This window comes from Polistes dominula, unplaced genomic scaffold, assembly GCF_049000335.1.
Source record: "Polistes dominula isolate Pdom_NZ unplaced genomic scaffold, Pdom_raw_medaka contig_31, whole genome shotgun sequence".
In the NCBI taxonomy this organism is placed as follows: Eukaryota; Metazoa; Arthropoda; class Insecta; order Hymenoptera; family Vespidae; genus Polistes; species Polistes dominula.
The window spans coordinates 521,073-540,318 of NW_028300925.1; the positions used below are offsets into that span (position 1 = coordinate 521,073).

Genomic DNA, 19,246 nt, shown 5'->3' on the forward strand with positions numbered 1-19,246 from the left:
GATAAATCACGAGTTTATCGGAAATCTATCAGGCGAATTTTCTATATTCTCTTTCTCTCTTTTACACGACATTCAGGAAGCAACTACGATGAGGAGGAAAAGAACATCGAAGAGGCTCGTTTAGAAACATCAAAGACGACGCGATCGATTGACGCATTATCTCTCACGGGAATACGATGATTAAACGAATCTTGCGATATGCTACGATGTCCTTATCCTTCCTTGTCTTTCCTTCTCTTTCCTTTTTGTTTTCTTTTTTTTTTTTTTCAAGACGAATCAACGAATGATAATCTGATGAATGTAACGAGGAAAGTACGATGAAAAGATCAAGATAAGCTTAAATCGAGGAAAGAATCGATATATTATTTGTGATTTAATCGACTCATTAAATCCTTCGTATAAATGATTACAATCTCAAACATTTCCTTAAGCTATTATTCATACAAGAAATTTAAATAGATTATCATGATCAAGTGACAAAAAAAAGAACAAAAATAGTCACAAGAATCGTATGCTTATTTTTATCCTACCATACCCCAAAGTTGATTAAATGCAATAAGAAAGAAGCATTTTGATAAGATTACGTTTTAAACGATACGTAACGAATTGAAATCAAGTAATTGAATGTCGGAATTCATTTAACGAGACTATCAAAAGAATCAACGATTTCCTTATGAACCTTAGAATTCCTTGCAACAAATTCGATAGATCAACGACCTCATTTTATCTTCGAGAACTTCTCGACTGTAAGACTAAGCCGTTGAAGTTAATCATAAAAGAAAGGATAGCTCATTGCATCGGTAAAAAAGGCTCATAGAATTAAACGATTATTTGATTTTTTGTATGTTTGTTTGCTTGTTTGTATCCTTCTTCCTTTTTTCTTTTTTCTTTCTTTTTTTTTTCTTTTACTTTAGACTATTTCTCCGAGAAGTCGTACGATAAAAGTTACCGCTTAGTTCTCCTAGGGTATAACGTTCGTAATTTATTATAATTACCCTTTCGCGTGACAAATTCACGTCTGACTAATGTAACGTGAGTTAAACGAATAAGAGAAACGCGGAGAAGACCTCAAGAAGTTTCAATTAAAGATCCGTGCAATGAGAATCGCGAGAGATCCTCAGTTCAAAGAAATAGATAGAAGAAAGAGAAAGACAAGGAAGAGGAGGAGGGCTACTACAAGGACCACATCGAAGATACGATTAATATACAGACGAGTAAGTAAGTCCTTGATTAATCGCTCGAATAGATGCTTCTGCAAGAAGTCACGCTCGACGTTGAGTTACGATCTAATTATATCGTCCTACCGTACTGGAAAACGATACTTACTACCTTACGAAACGCGATACAAAAGATGCGTATGGAAAACTCATGATCGCTAATTGGTCGGAAATATCAAACTTTTTATCTGTTTTTTTTTTCTTTTTTTTTTTTAAGAATAATAGAATAAATTCTCTTTCTCTTCCTATTACTTTTTTTCCCGATAACACGTCTATATATATTTCAATATTTTTCTTTTAAGAATTATCCACGCGCAAAGTCGCTTCTGACTAGAACCGTGACTGAACGTAGGAAGATCGTAAAGCATAGAAGCACGTGCGCGGAGGAAGTCGCGGCATCTCTTTTACAAAGAGAAAGAAAGAGAAAGAGAGAAAGAATACTAAGAGGAAGGTTGAAGAGAGTAGAGGAACCTGTTCGATCAAAAGAAAAATGTCGTTTGCGATGGCACCGAAAGAACGCTTGCTAAAAAGAGAACGAGAAAGAGAGAGAGAGAGAGAAAAAGAAGGAAGAAAAAGAAAAAAAGAAAATCATGTATATAGTAAAAGAAGAATCGTGGATTAGAAGGCAGTCGTTTACGACGAACGTGGAAGCGCCGCTTTTTTATCTATCGATTCTTCGTTCGGTTAGTTCAAGCATCGGAACTAATGGTGGAATATAGATATGGCGCCGATGCGGTCCAGTCTCAACAACGTGCCCGCCTGCGTCGTTGTTGTTGTCCTCGTCCTCTTGGTCGTCGTCTTCGTCGTCGTCGTCGTCGTCGTCGTTGTCGTCGTGACTAAGAAAAGCCGATTAAAACGAGCATGCCGCGCCGTTTTTCACCGTCGGTGTCGAGGCCGACAGAGGAAGGAGAGGAATCTCTATAAGGAAGCTCGGCCGTGGCAAACCTCGATGGACAATGAGCGTGTGCCGCACTGGAAATGACGTTTCTACGCTTAGAAGGCACCGTATCCGCCACCGCCACCGCCACCACCGCCACCACCGCCGTCACCATCATCATCGCAATTGCTAAGAAAGATTTACTAAAACGTAAACAAAACTGCTACTATTTCTCCTACACATTCTGAACTTCTTCTTGGTATTCTTAATTTTACTTAAGATTGTATTTTAATAAATACAATTAACGTAAATTTACTGAAAGATTTGAAAAAAAAAAAAAACGGAAAAAAATTGAAAATAGAGTAATTCGAAAGAAAATAAGAATGAAAATAGAAAAGAAAAGAAAAGAAGATGCATAGAGATTCGATCGATCGATCCATTCGTTTATTCGTTCTCGGAAGAAGTAGTAAGAAGTATGGTCCGAATAATAGTCTCGGGAGTCGGTAGGCACTCCTGATCACGGCGCGAGTTTGCGCGCGAGAGCTCCTTTGCTCGTTCGCTTGCTTGCCCAAGAGAGCGTGGCTCAAGGGAACCTGTAATAATTGATTAACCTCGGCGGAGGTTCGCTCGGTGAATGATAATGATATTACACTGGGCGTCGAGCGGTAGGGAGCCAGCAACGGGAGCCGACAACGGCAGCCGACAACGGGAGCTTCCTGGCTAAGCCATGACTTGCACCGCTTCACCAACGTGGATCTCACAATCGGCCAAACCGGAGTGCGGCTTACTACTTATTATACCTCGCGAGAGCTCCTTTGCCTTTGAATTCAAGAAGCTTCTTCTTCTTATTCTTCTTATTCTTATTCCTCCTCTTCTTCTTCTTCTTCTTCTTCTTGCTGATGCTGATGTTGATGCTGCTGCTGCTGCTGTTGCTGTTGCTGTCGCTGCTGGTTCTACTCTTTGGATGAAGCTTCTTCCATGCCAGCAGTCAGTCCTCTTCGTCCTTATAGTCTTCTTCTCGAAAGCCGCTCGACGAGTGTCAGCCGGTGAAGTAGAAGGAAAGATAGAGAAAGAAAATGGTGAAGGGATCGTTCTTTCCATCTTCCTTTCTTTCTTTCTTTTTTTCTTTCTTTCTTTCGCGACGCGAGATATTACGATTATCCCACAGTGCTTTGTCGTTTGAACGACTCCGTAGCACGTTTAGAGTAGATTGTACCTAACGATCCGTGATTTAGGAAAATCTGCTGAATAACCGAAGAAAAGTATGCACAAGGATATTATCAACGCTTTTGTAAGACTTCTTAGAAGGTATTCGTAAAGGAGCGTCTGTGTTCTCTAATCACCCTGGGAAACGAATCGACTGAATCTTACAATAATATTGTCTCGATTGCACAACCAGTAAGTCAAAGCGACGACAAGTTAGGTGTTAATCGACTTTGATCACGCGATTGCGTGTATCGATTATTCTTAAGTCGACTCGCTACTACCTAATGCCAACCTACTCACTCTCTAAACAATAATCTCTTTTTATCATTTGATCATATTTTCGCAATGACTATTATCCCAAGTTATTTCAACGAAATAATCTAAAGAAGTCTCCTTTTATAATAAGAAAGAATATATCCTCTTACCGACCCATCAAGAATTCTCCAAGATGTCAGTTAAGAAAGAGTAGCAATGGCAGCAGCCACGCTAGTACAATTTCTAAATCTCTAAATTACCAACGGACGTTTACTATCGGAAGAAAGACACTTAATTTGTACGAGGAAGTGTTGTGTTATAAAGAAGAACCGTTCTTCCTTCGTTAAACTGCTAGTGTGCGTGGCTCGTAAATAAAAGAAGGACGATTGGGGACGACGAGAGTCCTTTCTATAGTCCTTCCTTTTAAGTTAGTCCTCTTACTATTTTACATCAATCCTTCACTTTACCATCCTACTTTGCAGCTTGTAAAATTAGACCAATGAATGCTTCCTGTTTCATTTTTTTTTCTATTTTAACGACGAAATTGCCGCGGGTTATAATGAAATATAAAAAAAAAAACAAAGACTTTACACGCCTATGATAAAAAATACTATGTTTATAATCGATCACACGGTCGATTTCGTATCCTTTTATTCTAAGTTTGTAAAAAGATTTTATTTAAGAGGCTCGATCATCGTCGACGATAAATTTCTTCCCACTCAAAATAACGTCCGATGATCGTGATGAGATTTCGACGCCATATAAAGCGACTCCTTTACACCCGTAATCACCATCGACGACGCACGGTAGAACAAGATGGTTCGAGTTGGCAGGTGTTAATGGCTACCTTTGATATACTTATCACGAATCTCATATATACACGAGATCTCCAAATTGAGATACCTGTCAAAACAAATAATTCATCTATCTAGACTTTTATTGATTTATATATATATATGTATATATGTATATATGTATATCGAACAAAAGGTTGCATTCGAATCTGTAAGATATCTTTGAGCATAAATCCGTATCGACGATAAGAAGGAAGGACAAATTGTTATGCGACGAAAGGCGTTGTTACTGATCTAATCTTATTAATTTCGATCGTGCTTCTTCGGAAAGTCTGTTTGTTCTTACGAACTCGAACCATGGTGAGAGTCTCCAAGGTATATATGTATATATATATACATAGGACTATTTCACATGAGATAGAATCTACGGAAATGCTCAGCTCACTCTCTTTCTTTCTTTCTTTCTCTCTTTCTGTTTACTTCTTCTTTCTCTTTTCTAAGTATCCTTATTCCCGTGGAATCGGTCAATACCTACGTAAGCCACGCAAACGTCTACGTATGGGTTGTTGCACCAAGTCGGATTCCAGATATGTTCGTTCGTTATCTCATCTAACTTCGAGGTGGTCGATCGTTACGTGATCATTACGGTCAGCGGGTCATTGCCACGATCGCTTAGATCTCCGATGATAACGTGCGATCGGAGGTTCAATTAAAACGAATGCTCTTCTCGGAGATACGCAGCTCGAATAAGGAAAGAGAAAATTATCCTTTCCCGACGTATTCCACCACATGCTACCTCAACTCGTGTATTCATCATTTTCCCTACCACTACGTATTTGCATAAAATTATTCTCAACGAGTCATTACATTCTAGAAAAGAAAATTATTCCAAGTATTGTTCTCTCATCATAATTATCTATCTATCACTTTTTATTTCTATCGTAATCAAATATGACTGTTGCTTATACCTTCTCGTAAAGATAAAGAGGCTGATACAATTTTACAACCAATCGCGGCTTTCTTTGACGTCAGCTAAGAATGATCGATTAATCACTTGGAAAGAGACGAGAACTATAATTAAACATTATCATTCGATTAAACGTATCCGTGGATAGACGGGCGAACGGACGGACAGACGGATGCGAATAAGATTCCATGTTTGTCCAGCATCAAAGATGGAATAGCACAAGCATTTGCTACAAAGATGGAGCCTGCAATTATATCGATCGATCGATTTGATCTCAAATTGAGAGTGATTGACAGACCGGACAAGTGTTACAAAGATACCGATAGAATAATGGAGATCCATTAATTTATATCCACGATTATTCTTTTCATATACGTACGAATTAAATATATCTGTTACTTATTGAGAAAACTCGAAATTAGTTTCATTTTTTTTTTCTAATTGTAAGATCAAATTTGCATATAAAATTATAACAATTTTGTCAATATGTTCGATAAAAAACTATGACAGATTGTTCTAAGCAATATGTTGACACGATGATCACTAATTTCTGATTTATAAAATAAAATCTAAGATCGTTAAAGTTAATGCTAATGTTCTCTATTTTCTTAGTTAGATCATCGATATAATCCAAATGAAGGCTCCACCTGCGAGAGTGACAACGTCGCGCCTGCAATACGATAGAGAAGAAGCTTTCCGGTGATTCACCAGCTGTTCGACTAAACAGGACGAGCTCTGCAACGTGTGTTTACGACGCAGGGGGCACCACACCGAGTGCTCGACCGCTCGACGATGGATAATAAATCACGTCCTGGCTGTGGTTCTCTCCTCGTTCTAAATCCTCGTTCGCGATTATTCGCGTTATTTATTTTCAAAAATGTAAAAAAAAAATAAATAAATAAAAAATACCCAGCCAAGAACAAAGAAAAATTTCCATATAATCATTTTCCATAGAAATATAAATGGTAAACAAAACAAAACAAAAAATGATTTATTTCTATCGTCACAAAATTTTACAATGGAGTTAAAATATTCTGATAAAAAGTTCCTATAATATTTTAACGTTGTGTAAAAGAGAGACAGAGAGAGAGAGAGAGAGAGTCGGTCAAAGCTAAAGAGACGCTGTCATCGTGGCACGTCTACTACGGTACTCGAGAAACACCAGGAATGGCAGATGGTTGCTATACGAGCAACAACGAACGGATAAGACGGCTTTACTGACTCGACAGATTTTCAATGAAAAAAATAAATAAGAAATAAATAAAGAAAGAGGAAGAAAGACAAAAAAGAATAAAGCAAAAAAAAAGGACGAAGAAAGAAAAAACGATAAGAAAGAAAAAGAAAGAAAAAGAAAAAAAAGGGAAAAAAAATATCTAAGCAACGTTGGCACCTTACACGGTATCCTTCCTCTTCCTCGTAGTAACGAGCACCTACTGACGTATTCTTGCAATGGAACAACGAATCTTCTACATCCGGAAGTACAAAAGGAAGTAAGTATTGTGTGGAAAGAGAACAACAAGTCTATATGTTGACTCATTCCAAAGAAAAAGAAATATTTCATCCATACGTAGAAGACTATTATTTCGAATAATCACAAGAGAATCTAAAACAAGTCATTTTGCAGTGCTCGATCGGTATCGATCGGCCATAACGAATACTCATAATCGATCCTACGTAATCCTTTCACCCAGCTCATGGTGTTCCTCTGTAAAATACGATCAGTTATTTAAATAACGGAAGAACGATAAATTTCATCCAGTAAAATTTACTTTCCGAGAGAATATGAATCGGAAGATGAAAAGAGAAAGAGAGAAAGAGAGAAAAAGAAGATTACGTGTCTTAGACGATAAGGTAAGCAAGTTAATAGCTCTCACATTATGAGCACCGACTAAATAGAGAATAAAAGCGTGTAATTCGTTGTAACGTTAAACCGTATGCGTTAATTCAGCATCAACGTGGTAGTATCCGGCCGATAACGAAGGCAAATAAAGTGCGTACAATGGGTTAACGTTTGAGCGTGGTTAGGGCTATCTCGGGTTGCCTTTTGTTAGGTCACTCATTGTCGCCTACTTACGAGAAGGCTACGGTGTTACGATCGAATGACGTTTCTTGCTGGAGTCCTTTGCTGGCCTGTAGAGAACTTTTTCAAAAGGATAAGGGAAAATAAAAAGAAAGAAATAAGGAAAAAGATCTACAGAAAAATGGAAAAGAATAGAAAAGGATATAGAAGAGTAACCTGCACTTGTCTAGAAATTGACGAAGGATCGAATCGAATCGGATCAATGTACCACAATCGAGACCAAAGGAAAGTACTTACTTACTTACTTAGCTACTTGCTATGTTGCTTGCTTGCTTTCGATCATTACTTGAAGATAGTAGTCAGCAGCAAGTGGGTAGTAGCAAGCGGCATGCTCTTAGAAAAGATCATCGTCATAGTCCGTGGGACGCGTGTGAATCGACTTTATATCTTTTGACAAAGCCTACCCCAGAGACGTAGAAAAAGAAGATAAGAGAAGCTTGCCTTCATGACAAAAGCTATTCCGCATGCGAATGCAAAAGAAAGATCGAACCTTGTGTGTACCTTGTTCTATCTACCACTAGTTTACTCTACGAGAAAACATCCTCGCGCCTCTGTCTTTCCAAGAGAAAATGAGAGAACGAAGGGAACTGAAATAACTTGAACGCGCTTTTGTGCGTGTTCGTATTTCTCTCTCTCTCTCTCTCTCTCTCTCTCTCTCGCTCTTTTTCTTTCTAACTTTCAAATGTATCTACAACACAACATGCGTGGGGATTCTCTTCGGGCCACACCTTCAGAGGCATGCGATGCGCCGTTGTGGCTATGAGAGACTGGTCGACATGTAAATTCGTAGACGTAAAACTCTAAGCCGCAAGGCAACTATAGAAAAAGAAAGAGAGAGAGAGAGAGAGAGAAAGACTAAAACGGAATGCATATGACCGAGCTACCGAAAGAAGGACAAAAAAAACAGATACGAGTTTCGATTCGCCAAATGTCATCGATTATTTCAAAATATTTGTTATTTCTTCATCATTTAATGAGAAATAACTAATTAATATAAATGTTGACGATAAAAAACTTTTGAAAGAGATATTAGTTTCGAATATATTACGACGATATTTTGACTTTCATCATGATAATCTTAGAGTAAAAGTAATTTTCTAACATAACTTGCACAAAGCCCGACGACTATTCGAAGATGAATAAAGGAACAAAGAGAGAAAGAGAAGAGCCTTGAAAATGAGAAAATTACAGCGTCAAGTCCATCTAAACGTTGATTTGGAATGGCGCGAATCGTGCATAGACGTTCATAGACTTCGTCGTCGCGGTTTACGTTCCTTCTTTTCTTCGTTTATACGTTATTCGTGAGGAAGGTGCGGTACCGCACAAACACGTCCACGTGCGTACGCGCTAGTCTAACTTCTTCTTTTTCCCTCTCTCTCTCTCTCTCTCTTACTCTCGGAGGGTTACGTAATTCGGAGAGAAGAGCACGCGGCCCCGGAGAAGCAAGCGGTGACGACACCTCCTCAACAGACAGAGAAAGAGAGTGGAGAGAGATCCGGGAGTGTCCACTCTACGTCGATGTGTACTCTCTCTTCTTCTTCTTCTTCTTCTTCTCTCTTTTCTTCTTAAGAAACGACCCAGCCCTCTCGCCAGGCCCTCGTGCCCAGCCCACGTTCCACGAAGAGACTTCAAACAACTATGTATGAAAGAGAAAGAGAAAGAGAGAGAGAGAGAGAAAGTAAAAGAAAGAAATCTTCTACCTACAGGATAAAATCACGAGAAAAAAGGAGACAGAAAAAAAGTCCGGTCATTTTTTTTTTTTTACTCGTAATACGAATCTAAATTTTCTCGAGAAAATATATGTCTAAACGAAGTTATAAAAAAAAGATAGTTTTAAAATATCCTTTGCTCATCGATTTACCTACTTACCCAGATTTCAAAATAAGAAATTTTCTAGAAATTAGAAAATTACAAGTATTCAATATTCAATGTAACAATAATAAAAAAAAGTCCACGTTTACATTTTGTAGATGCAACCGCCGATTTGCCAAGTCCGTCGAAAAGAATCGTAAAAGTAACCTCGACAATTCCTATTTCTATGCGTCCTAGTTTCTACTTCTACATACATACTTAACTACCATTAGATCGTGACAGAAAGGATCGTTTTAAGTTTCATTCGAGGATTTTCAAGATATCTTTATTTGAAAGAAGAGAGGCCAAAAGAATCGTAAAAACCGAAGCAAGAAATAGACGATATTTCAATCACCGTAAGATCTATCAAAAGAGAATGGAGATAGAAAAAAAGACAGAAGAGGAAAGATATAAAATAAAGAGAGAGAGAGAGAGAGAGAGAGAGAGAGAGAGAGATAAAGAAAAAGAGATATAGAGAAAAACTTCTATCGAAGACAGAGAAGAGGTGACAGTCTCACGATTTTACATAAGGAAATCGAAGCAAAGACTCGTTATTTCGACATTGACGCTCGCTCTCGGACTCTAGTGTCGATCCCCTTAAGTGACCAGATCTCGGCTCACTCGGCACGAACACACGTTCGGTTTATCCTTTGGCTTGGGATCCCACAGTCTGTCTAAACGGCTGCCTTTAACGGACACCCCCGTACCTGCAAAGACGTCTCTACGTCTCGACTACGACTACAGCTACGACTACGGCAACGTTTACCGCTGAACAGATAGAGAGAGAAACAGAGAAGAAGAAGAAGAAGAAGAAGAAGAAATAGAAGAAGAAACAGAAAAGAGAAGAAAAGAGAAGAGAAGATTCCACGGCTGCCAAAGGTAGGCGACGAGTTAGCTGCTAAGTATCACGAAGCAACGTTGGAATCCCGACTTGACTATCGGAAGCGATCGCGAAATCTCTCCAAGCAATAATTTAACCCTTTTCGTTTAATCCACCCTTTCTTCTTTTCTTAATCTTTTCCACCTTTACCGTTTACCTTTTTCTTCTTCTATGTTGTTTATTTTTCTAAAGTTAAACTAAAGTGCTTAAGAAAGAACAAAGAATAAACCGCGACGTGTAGTGCATGCATAGACGTGTGAGAGACTAGAAAAAGATAAAACAATTGCTGAGCTAGCAAGAACTAAAGTAAAAACAAACGTCCCGTTAGATTTGCAGTTGACAGGAATTCCTTTGGAAAATGGCAACAACCATATCGTACCGCCGATGAACCCACTAAGATATCCCACCTATCGTGTTCACGCTTTTTACGTTTATACCTCTCGTGCGAGAAAACTATCTTCTATTTTATTTATGTCTGTCCGTCTCGTTCTCTCTCGCGATTTCATTTAAATGATTATTCTATGAAAATAAGATCGATCGAAAGAAAAATCGTTGAGGAGGAAAGATTTAGACGTTGAAAGCTTGTCCAAGATCGAAAGGAAAAGCATTAAGCGGTTAACAAGATGGTACAAGCTCTATGTCGAGGTTTCCTACACACGAGCGTGGACGCGAGCAAGCCGCGAGAAATATTGCTTTCGTGAACATCGTGGCCTGTACACGTCGTTCGCAGTTACTGGGTACCTCTCGCGGTAATATCGCATTGCGGAGGAACCGAGATAGAGAAAAAGCTGCTGCTGCTGCTGCTGTTGCTGCTGCTCCTGCAGAAGAAGAAGAAGAAGAAGAAGAAGAAGAAGTAGAAGAAGAAGGTAGAAGAGGAAGAGAAAAAGGAGGATGGTCGAGATTAGTTCCGATTGCCTCTGCACTGGAGAATTATAGAAGGGTTGCTTGGTTCTCTTCCACAGCTAGGCATCGATCCCGGCTACCGGCTTCTACCCGTTAATGAGTCATGTTTAATTGGCGTGGGAAGCCCGCGGGTCCGTACGTCCACGTAACGGAATTGAACCGTACCTTGATGCGAAAGCGTGCTTGCACGGACGTTAAAACCCCGTGTCCGTGCTAGATGCCAGATGGCGTGTCCATAGCTTTGCAATCCTTATCCAACCAACTACTCTCAACATCCTTCTATTATTAGTCTTTTGTAATCTACTACTCTTGCCTGCTGTTACAATTCTTTTTCTTTACCTTATTATTCAACCGATCGTTACACAGATTGTGCTAATCCTATTTTACTAATCCTAAGTATTATACATGTATACCATTCTAAAGAATTTTGATCGATTTTCTTGATAGAATATGTAATTCGAATCACCACGAGAAACAAGAACCATGCGAGCCATGGAAATCGCGATTTCTTTCGTTCAAGGAAGTAGATGCTGGTACGTAAGTAGACGATGATGTTCAACGACAGATGGTACCCGATGCTCGGCAGCGGCGGCTGTCTTTGACAATATACTATCAAGTTATATTATCAAGAAACATTCGCGCGAAATATAACAACCCTAAGCGTTAATCGTACACCCAACGATCGGTTATAATTCACCTTACGGAATTGCCTCGACGTTTTATTACCTTCGCGAAAATCAAGCTGACTAATTGCTATGCTAAAAAACGTTTATACCTAGATCAAGTGTAAGCAAAAGCTGTCAAGTTTATCGTTAAATTTACCCTTAATTATACACATTTATTTAATAAAATTAATATTTAAGAAAATATATCATAAAGTTAAGCTGTAGCTTGAAATAAAATAATATATTTATCTCAGAAAGATTGATACAAAAAAAATATATATATATGTGTATATAAAGTAAATCTTTCTAAGATTGCGGCAAAGGTAAAAGAATATCAGCGAAAGATCACGCGTCTAAATCGACACCTCGATGCAATGTCGACGTTAATCGTCTTTCCGGCGACGACGTGCCGACACGCAGTGGTTCTTGCTAAGCGTGCTAATCCCCTATTAGTAGTAACCCGATGTATGTACGTTAGACGCGTCGAACTCAACGTGTTCGACTTTACGATTTGGGTGCCATCACGTACTAGCGCGGAATCGAGCGAGTTTCCATTCAAGGTGGACGATCGACTTTTACTCGCATGCTCCTTCCATCTTGACGTTTCTCGGAGGTCCCTACCATTTTCGAAATGACCTCTTAAAACAAATTGACAAATATCTCGCATGATAAATAATTATTGCAATTATAATCGGTTTTGTTAAAAAATAATTTTTTTTTGTTAATAATATAAATGTTATATTAAATATTGTAACAATCTGTAGTATTTTATGAGACAAATTCCTACTGCATTGTAAAAAAAAATTAAGGTAAATAAAAATCATCTCCTAAAATGGAACTCGCAAAATAAGATAATAGCCGTGTAGAGTGAGGATCTTAACAATGTAAGTAAAAATAAGTAAATGTTATATAAAAAGGATAAAAATAAAAGAAAAGGCTTACCTCCCTAGACGTCGGTGCCCCCAGGACGCAGGGGCTGTCCGGGCGGCGGGGCGCGCTGGCCCACCGCTTGCTCGAGAGCTCGCTCTCCTCCTGAAACAATAAACGTGACCTGTAATTAGACAAGACGAAGGTAAAGGTGATAGGCGGTGTGTTCTGATGAGCACTATTATAGCAATCTTAATGGCCCTCCTTGGTAACACGAAATTGCTCTTCGTAGAAAATTAGCGAGAAGAAAGAAAATGACGAGAGTATTTGCGAGATAAACATTTACTTTTAATATCCTCATCTAAACGACATTTTATATTAAAATATTTTACACCACGAATTTTAAATAAATAAATAATATTAATATTCGTAATCAAATGTCAGTATGTATCATGTATTATCAATTTTACAATTCAATTTATCTTAAAATAGAAATAATTTGTGTAAATAATATAAGGAATAAAAGGATTCTATTTAAATCGCGTAATTTGAAAACTAATGACGTACTTCAAGTTACATATTATAAGATTAAAATCATAAAATATTTTCGAATGACTCGAAATATTGTCGGCAAAAGGTTTACTTTAGTCCGTTACAACGTAATTCTCTCTTAGAGAGCTCGCACACGACACACTAATCTACTCTTTCTCTGTTTCTCTTTTGTGGCAGTTACGAGTCTACTACTCGCTATTGCGAGTGCACATCATCTCTCGAGTGCGCACGCGAGCGCAGTTATTAAAACGTTAAAACAATTACGCTTTTCTAGCGTGACGAGCGAGAACACGCGCTCTCGACATACGCGAACTCTAAATGTCTGTTTTCTATGAGCTTTTAGAGAGATATGAGGCAACGAAAGAGAAAATGCAATGTAAGAGTCAGAGAGAAAGAAAGAGAAAGAAAGAGAGTAATTGCATCGTCTCTTCTTATCGTCCTTCTTCTCTTCCTTCTCATCCTCTTCCTCCGGGTCGTCGTCGTCGTCGTCGTCGTCGTCGTCGTCGTCATCGTCGTCGACGACGTAACGTAAAAGAATAAGAAAAAGAAGAAAAAAGAAGAAAATGCGAGTATTATGATGCCTGTGCTGCTGTGCTGTGCTGTGCTGTGCCATGCTGTTCTATACAGTGCTTTCGAGAAACGTCCCATGGACCACCCGTACGTCCGGTGATAATGAACCGATCACGAGGGAATTGAAAACCGTCCGTCCCCATTCGCGAATCGATAAATTATTTAGATGTTACGCGGTAAAGTCAAGGAAAAGCTAGATAAAAGTAGTTGATGGGCACGCTTTGCTACTACGTTCTCTGTCATGCGCGCTTCTTTTTTCACTGGACGAGTGTCATCTCGAGAGAATTATTTCTTATTTATTCCTTTCTTTATACGTACGTTCATATACACATACATAGAGGACTCAACGATATCCCTCGGGGCTGACAACTTGTTTCGTTCGAAGATAAGAGAACGATCGTGATCTTGCGAAAAAGAGAGAGAGAGAGAGAGAGAGAGAAGAGAAGAGAGAGAAAAGAGAGACAGAGACAGAGATTATATAAAAGATTCACTCGCACGCTCCACGCGTCTTTCTTCTTTCTTTCGACCGATCGATACGCGAAACTTTAACGTGCCGACGACGTAATCGACATTTCCCTCGTTTTCTACGTTCCCAACGATATATGACTCGTCTCGAGATATCGATCGATCTCCCGACCATTTTCAAACCGATTTATTTTTGCGAACCTAGCTTACGAGCTAGTACTACACGCTTTTTATTACGTTCCTATGTCTCGTATAGCAATAGAAAAATACAATCCAGTCTAAATTATTATTTCTGTACGTACACGTATCTATATCGAAACGTAATACTCGATACCTGTGTCTAGTATAAATCTCGAGGAACGACCTAGATTATCAAATTAATTAATTACTTTTTATATCTTTTAATTTTTTTTAGTAGAAAAAAAAATTAATTCTCTTCTAAATTTGATTTTATTATTTTCATATTATATTTAATAATTTACAAAGAACCAAACGATCACCGTGCGTAACGAAGAGGATGAAATTATAATACATACAAAATCCTTATGATGATGATGATGATGATTATTATTATTATTATTATTACTATTATTGTTATTATTATTATTATTATTATTATTATTATTATTATTATTATTATTATTATTATTGCATAGATTGCGTTATACATATTGCGTTTAGGATATTGCAACGCTCGCATTTTACTTTCTCCGCAGGATTTCTCTTATTTTCCTGTAATATCGCAAGATTGCACTTCGAAAATTGAGGCGGCTCCTTGAAAGACGACGAACTTCGGTTCTCTCGAATATGTCGAGGTATTTGATAGGAAGCAAGCAAACAAGTCAATATATATATATATGTATATATACATATATTGGTTATATGTACGAAATATTCAATCGTGATCTAAATTTCGAAAGGTTAGACAAGATCGATTTCGTATATGGTAAAAATGATTGAAAAAAAAAAAGAAGAATAAATAATTAAAAATTTGACTCTGATTAAAACACAAAGTAGCAATCAAAAAGGAATCGTTTAATGCGGGTTACGCGTTAATTCTCGCATAAAAGAGGTAAATATAACATAATAGAAGAAAGAGAGAGCTCATATATCCTTCTTCTCTTATTCTTTCTCTTTCTTTCCCACGGCGGCTTAGCGAGAGGTCGTTAATGGATTAGGGCTCGAGAACTCGGTGCGTTCTGGTAAAAGCGATTTTCCATATAAGCGTCCACGGTAAGCGTGTAATCCTTCTGCGTGCGGTGAGTTACGCCAATCGGGTGGACCGTAAATTATAACTTTCGGTCATAAAAACAGGACTATGAAAGTGATTTGCAATGCGGTAGAGAGATATCCCCCGTTTGAGTTGGCCCGAAGGTGGGGCAGATCTCAAATATAATGTGTGAAATGACCGTCGTATTCCTTCTCTCTTTATCTTTCTCTCTGTCTCTTTCTTATGCACTCTTATATGCACTTCTATAAACTCTCTTACGTTCACGTCCACTTTCGTCTCTAATCGCGCACGTTTCAACTCTAAACGGCCAAAGGCAATAATAATAATAATAATAATAATAAGAAGAAGAAGAAGAATTATTCGGTTCAGTAAAAACATTAACAAAGATTACGCAAACATCCGTGCACATTATGAAAATATTTATAATATTAATTATGCAATCTTCGTTCATTATGTGTTCATTAGTTGAATATACTCGACAAAACGACCTAAATCCAATTACGTTTCTCGAATCCTCTCTTACGAACGCTATACTATACACCTAACACAACAAGCATAAACGTAATTATTACTTGCTCGCGCCACGAGTATTAATTTCTTAAACGCTCTTTACATACACCAAGCAGATATCGTTTCAGCACGTTGTTCAACTACCCATAGAGAGAAAGATCCGATTAAACTCTACTCGTTTCTCTTATATCAGAATTACATATATGTTTACCTATCTAAAATTACTCACATTATTACGTTAAACATTTCTATTACATTATATAATCTCGCTAAATATGTATTTACTAACTTATCGAATTTATAGGATTGCAAATCAAATCGAGTTGAACCGAAACGAAAAAGACGTGCCTTGTCATACGTGTGCGTGCATTTTCATACAGATTAGAGTTAAAGATTTTTTTTAACTTTCAAGAGAAGAAGAAAAAAAGATCATATCTTTCTCATTCGAAACGTGCTTCGTTCGAATCGTAATAGAATTAGATCTTGATATACATAGGAAATAATCTATGCACATACAGAAAAGCGTTACCTAATTTTCATCCTCTTCTTCTTCTACTTCTTCTCTATCTTCTTTTTCATTTTCTTCTTCTGGGAGGAACCTCTCAACGTTCTTAGAATAATCGTATATAAGAAAATATATGTAGAGTAATAATAAGCTTTTATACTAGCCGGTCGCGATATCGTAAGAGAGAAAAGCGGAATGTATAAAGGGTGGTATGAAACGATAGTCAGGTCATTCGATGAAGGAAAACAATGGTCTCTTTTGATTTACGAACGATATTAAACTGGTAAGCCACGTATGCGTATAGATCTACATATTATACCAATATTCTTGATATTTACTGTACGATCCTAACAGTCGTGGGTATATCTCTAACGTGTTCCGAGAATCTAACTTGCTTCCGTAAATCCTTTGGTTCGTCCACATTGTTCTAACCGAGACGAATATCACCGATCTTCTGTTTTCCACGGTTAAAATTGTCCGAAATGAAAGTACCCTGATATTTAATTCTACGTATCGAATAATATTTTAAAAATATATCTGCTACATAAATCAGAGATGTAATGCGGGTAAAGTAATAAATTAGCTTGTAATGACGAAACGTATCAACTTACTGATAATATACGTAAAACGAGTAAAAGAGAGACCCTAATAAAGGATCGAAAATGAGAATGTAATGCAGAGGCAGTTAGTTCGATCGTTTCGTACGGTTATAATCGAACGACTCGTTTGTGTAATTACATTCGTTAAAATAACTCTGGTTGCCCGTTACACACCGGGCCTTCTTCTCCTCTACGACCATTTTTTGTCACACTTTTCTTCCATTCCGAATGAGCAAGAGAGTCCATCGTGGTTTGCTTCTCTGGCGTTAAGGGTGCCCTTATTCGTCCCGAAACTGCACCTAACTGAGCGGACGAGACTAACGAGAATTATTCAATTAGGGTAGAAGCCTAATTGAAACGAAGAAGAAGATTACGTTGAGACCGGTTAAACACACACGTCAAACTGTCCTCCTCTCTTTGGTTGGACAAGGTCTTAAACTTATGTGAAAGCTGTCATCGCTCTTCCTTCCCTTCTTTTTTCTTCTTTTATTTTCTATCTCTCTCTCTCTCTCTCTCTCTTTCTTATTTTGTATCTTTGACGTTGCTACGAGATATGAACCGACGTTGAAGAAAACATTCTTTAAATAATATAATCCAATGTTGGTATTCTCTTAATTTTTCATACACTAAACTCGTTCGTTTACTTTCGTCCGAGCGGTGAAAGTTCATATCTTGTCTTCTCGACCAGAGATTATGTACCTACATACGTGTCACAGGAAAGAGATAGATAGATGGATAGATAAAGAAAAACAGAAAGAGAGATGAAGATAAAAAAAAACCGAGAGAAATTGAGAAAGAAGGAACGGCTTAGAGTCGCCCTATGTGTCTGTCTACGTATGGTTACGTATGCATATGAACCATGCATACGAGAGTAATCGCGTAAATCATGCAACTCGAAAACGTGGCACGTGTTGTCGGCTCTTCGACGTATATTACTGCACACTCGTGATACCTCGGCATCACGCCGAGATATTCTATTCGTTCGATCTATTCAGCACTTTTAGTAAGAATTAGAAAAATGTTAGCAAAGAGAAATGTGGTCCGAATAAATGCGGAAAGAAAAAGATGAAGATGAAGAAGAAGAAGAAGAAGAGGAAGGAGAAGAAGAAAGAAAGGTCTCATCCCATCAACGTGTATACTAAATACGTAAGGCAGAAACTTGCACTTTGATCCTTCATGCGGTTCATATGTACCAGAGTTGATAAACGTGCCTCCTCGGATTGCCGATAAAACGATACTTTCTCCGGAAGTCTATCATCATCTTTCTCTATCTCTCTTTCTTTCATTCTATTCTATCTTAAATATCTATCTTCGTTACTTTCAACGACTCGACTTCTCCTATCTTTTCTTTTGTAAATAGAATATTGAAATATTGAACGTTGAATATTTTTCATCGTTTAAAAATCAACCATATATCTCGTTTTATCGATTATGCAGGTAATATAGAGTGTGAACGTTATGCTTCTACTTCACAGTCCCATACTTCTTATCTATAATATTATATATACCGTGATTGGAATACGCGTAATCATTTTCTATTGCTGCTTTGCGATATTTATCTATGATCGTTTTCTAATATTTTTTTTATCTTTTTTTTTCTTTATATATATATATATTATTATATATATATCTTTTTATCTTTTTCTCGTAATTTCTAATAGCAAATCGTCGGACTATACTTTCCATTCATTATTGTAATCGTTTTAACGCGTTATTGTTTTTCATTAATAGCTTTAATTATGTAAGAATTATCGTTGCAGTTTGTTCCTTGAACTATGACCGAGTTAATGGAAAGTAACTAACGGAAGATAAATAAAAGAACATTAAAAATAATTCAGTCAAATATGAAAAATGAAATAAACCGATAAGCAAACAATGAGAAATTAATTTTCTTTTCGGAATTCAAACAAATGTAATAAAATTAATTTCAATCGTATCATTTTCGCATTCCAATTTCTCATTGTTCTTCATTACCTTAATCATATTCATTCTCGATAACGGCTTTATTTCGACAATACGAATACTCATTTCAATGTTCATTCTTGCATGCATGCAATAAATGCAAGCATTCGTCAATAAACTCACCGATCGAATTTGAGATAAAATGCGCGTATTGTATAATAACAAGTTTGGAAAAAAAATTCTTTTACCTCTTCGTCACAATTTGGAAAGTAATACTTAAGTGCCCACAGCTTTTGGACCACCCAAGAAAGACGAACGAACAGACCTTATGTGTTTCCTGTATACTCGTA

At 37.5% G+C, this 19,246-nt stretch overlaps 1 protein-coding gene across 2 annotated transcripts in view; it reads right to left on the reverse strand.

Moving 5' to 3' along the window:
• Positions 1-19,246, reverse strand: part of LOC107064699 (uncharacterized) — a 230,926-nt gene that overhangs the window by 133,144 nt on the left and 78,536 nt on the right. For both annotated transcript variants that reach the window (XM_089171330.1, XM_015317692.2), the window contains one exon: positions 12,638-12,727. In XM_089171330.1, coding sequence (XP_089027456.1) covers positions 12,638-12,727 — 90 coding nt within the window. The remainder of the gene's footprint in view (positions 1-12,637; positions 12,728-19,246) is intronic.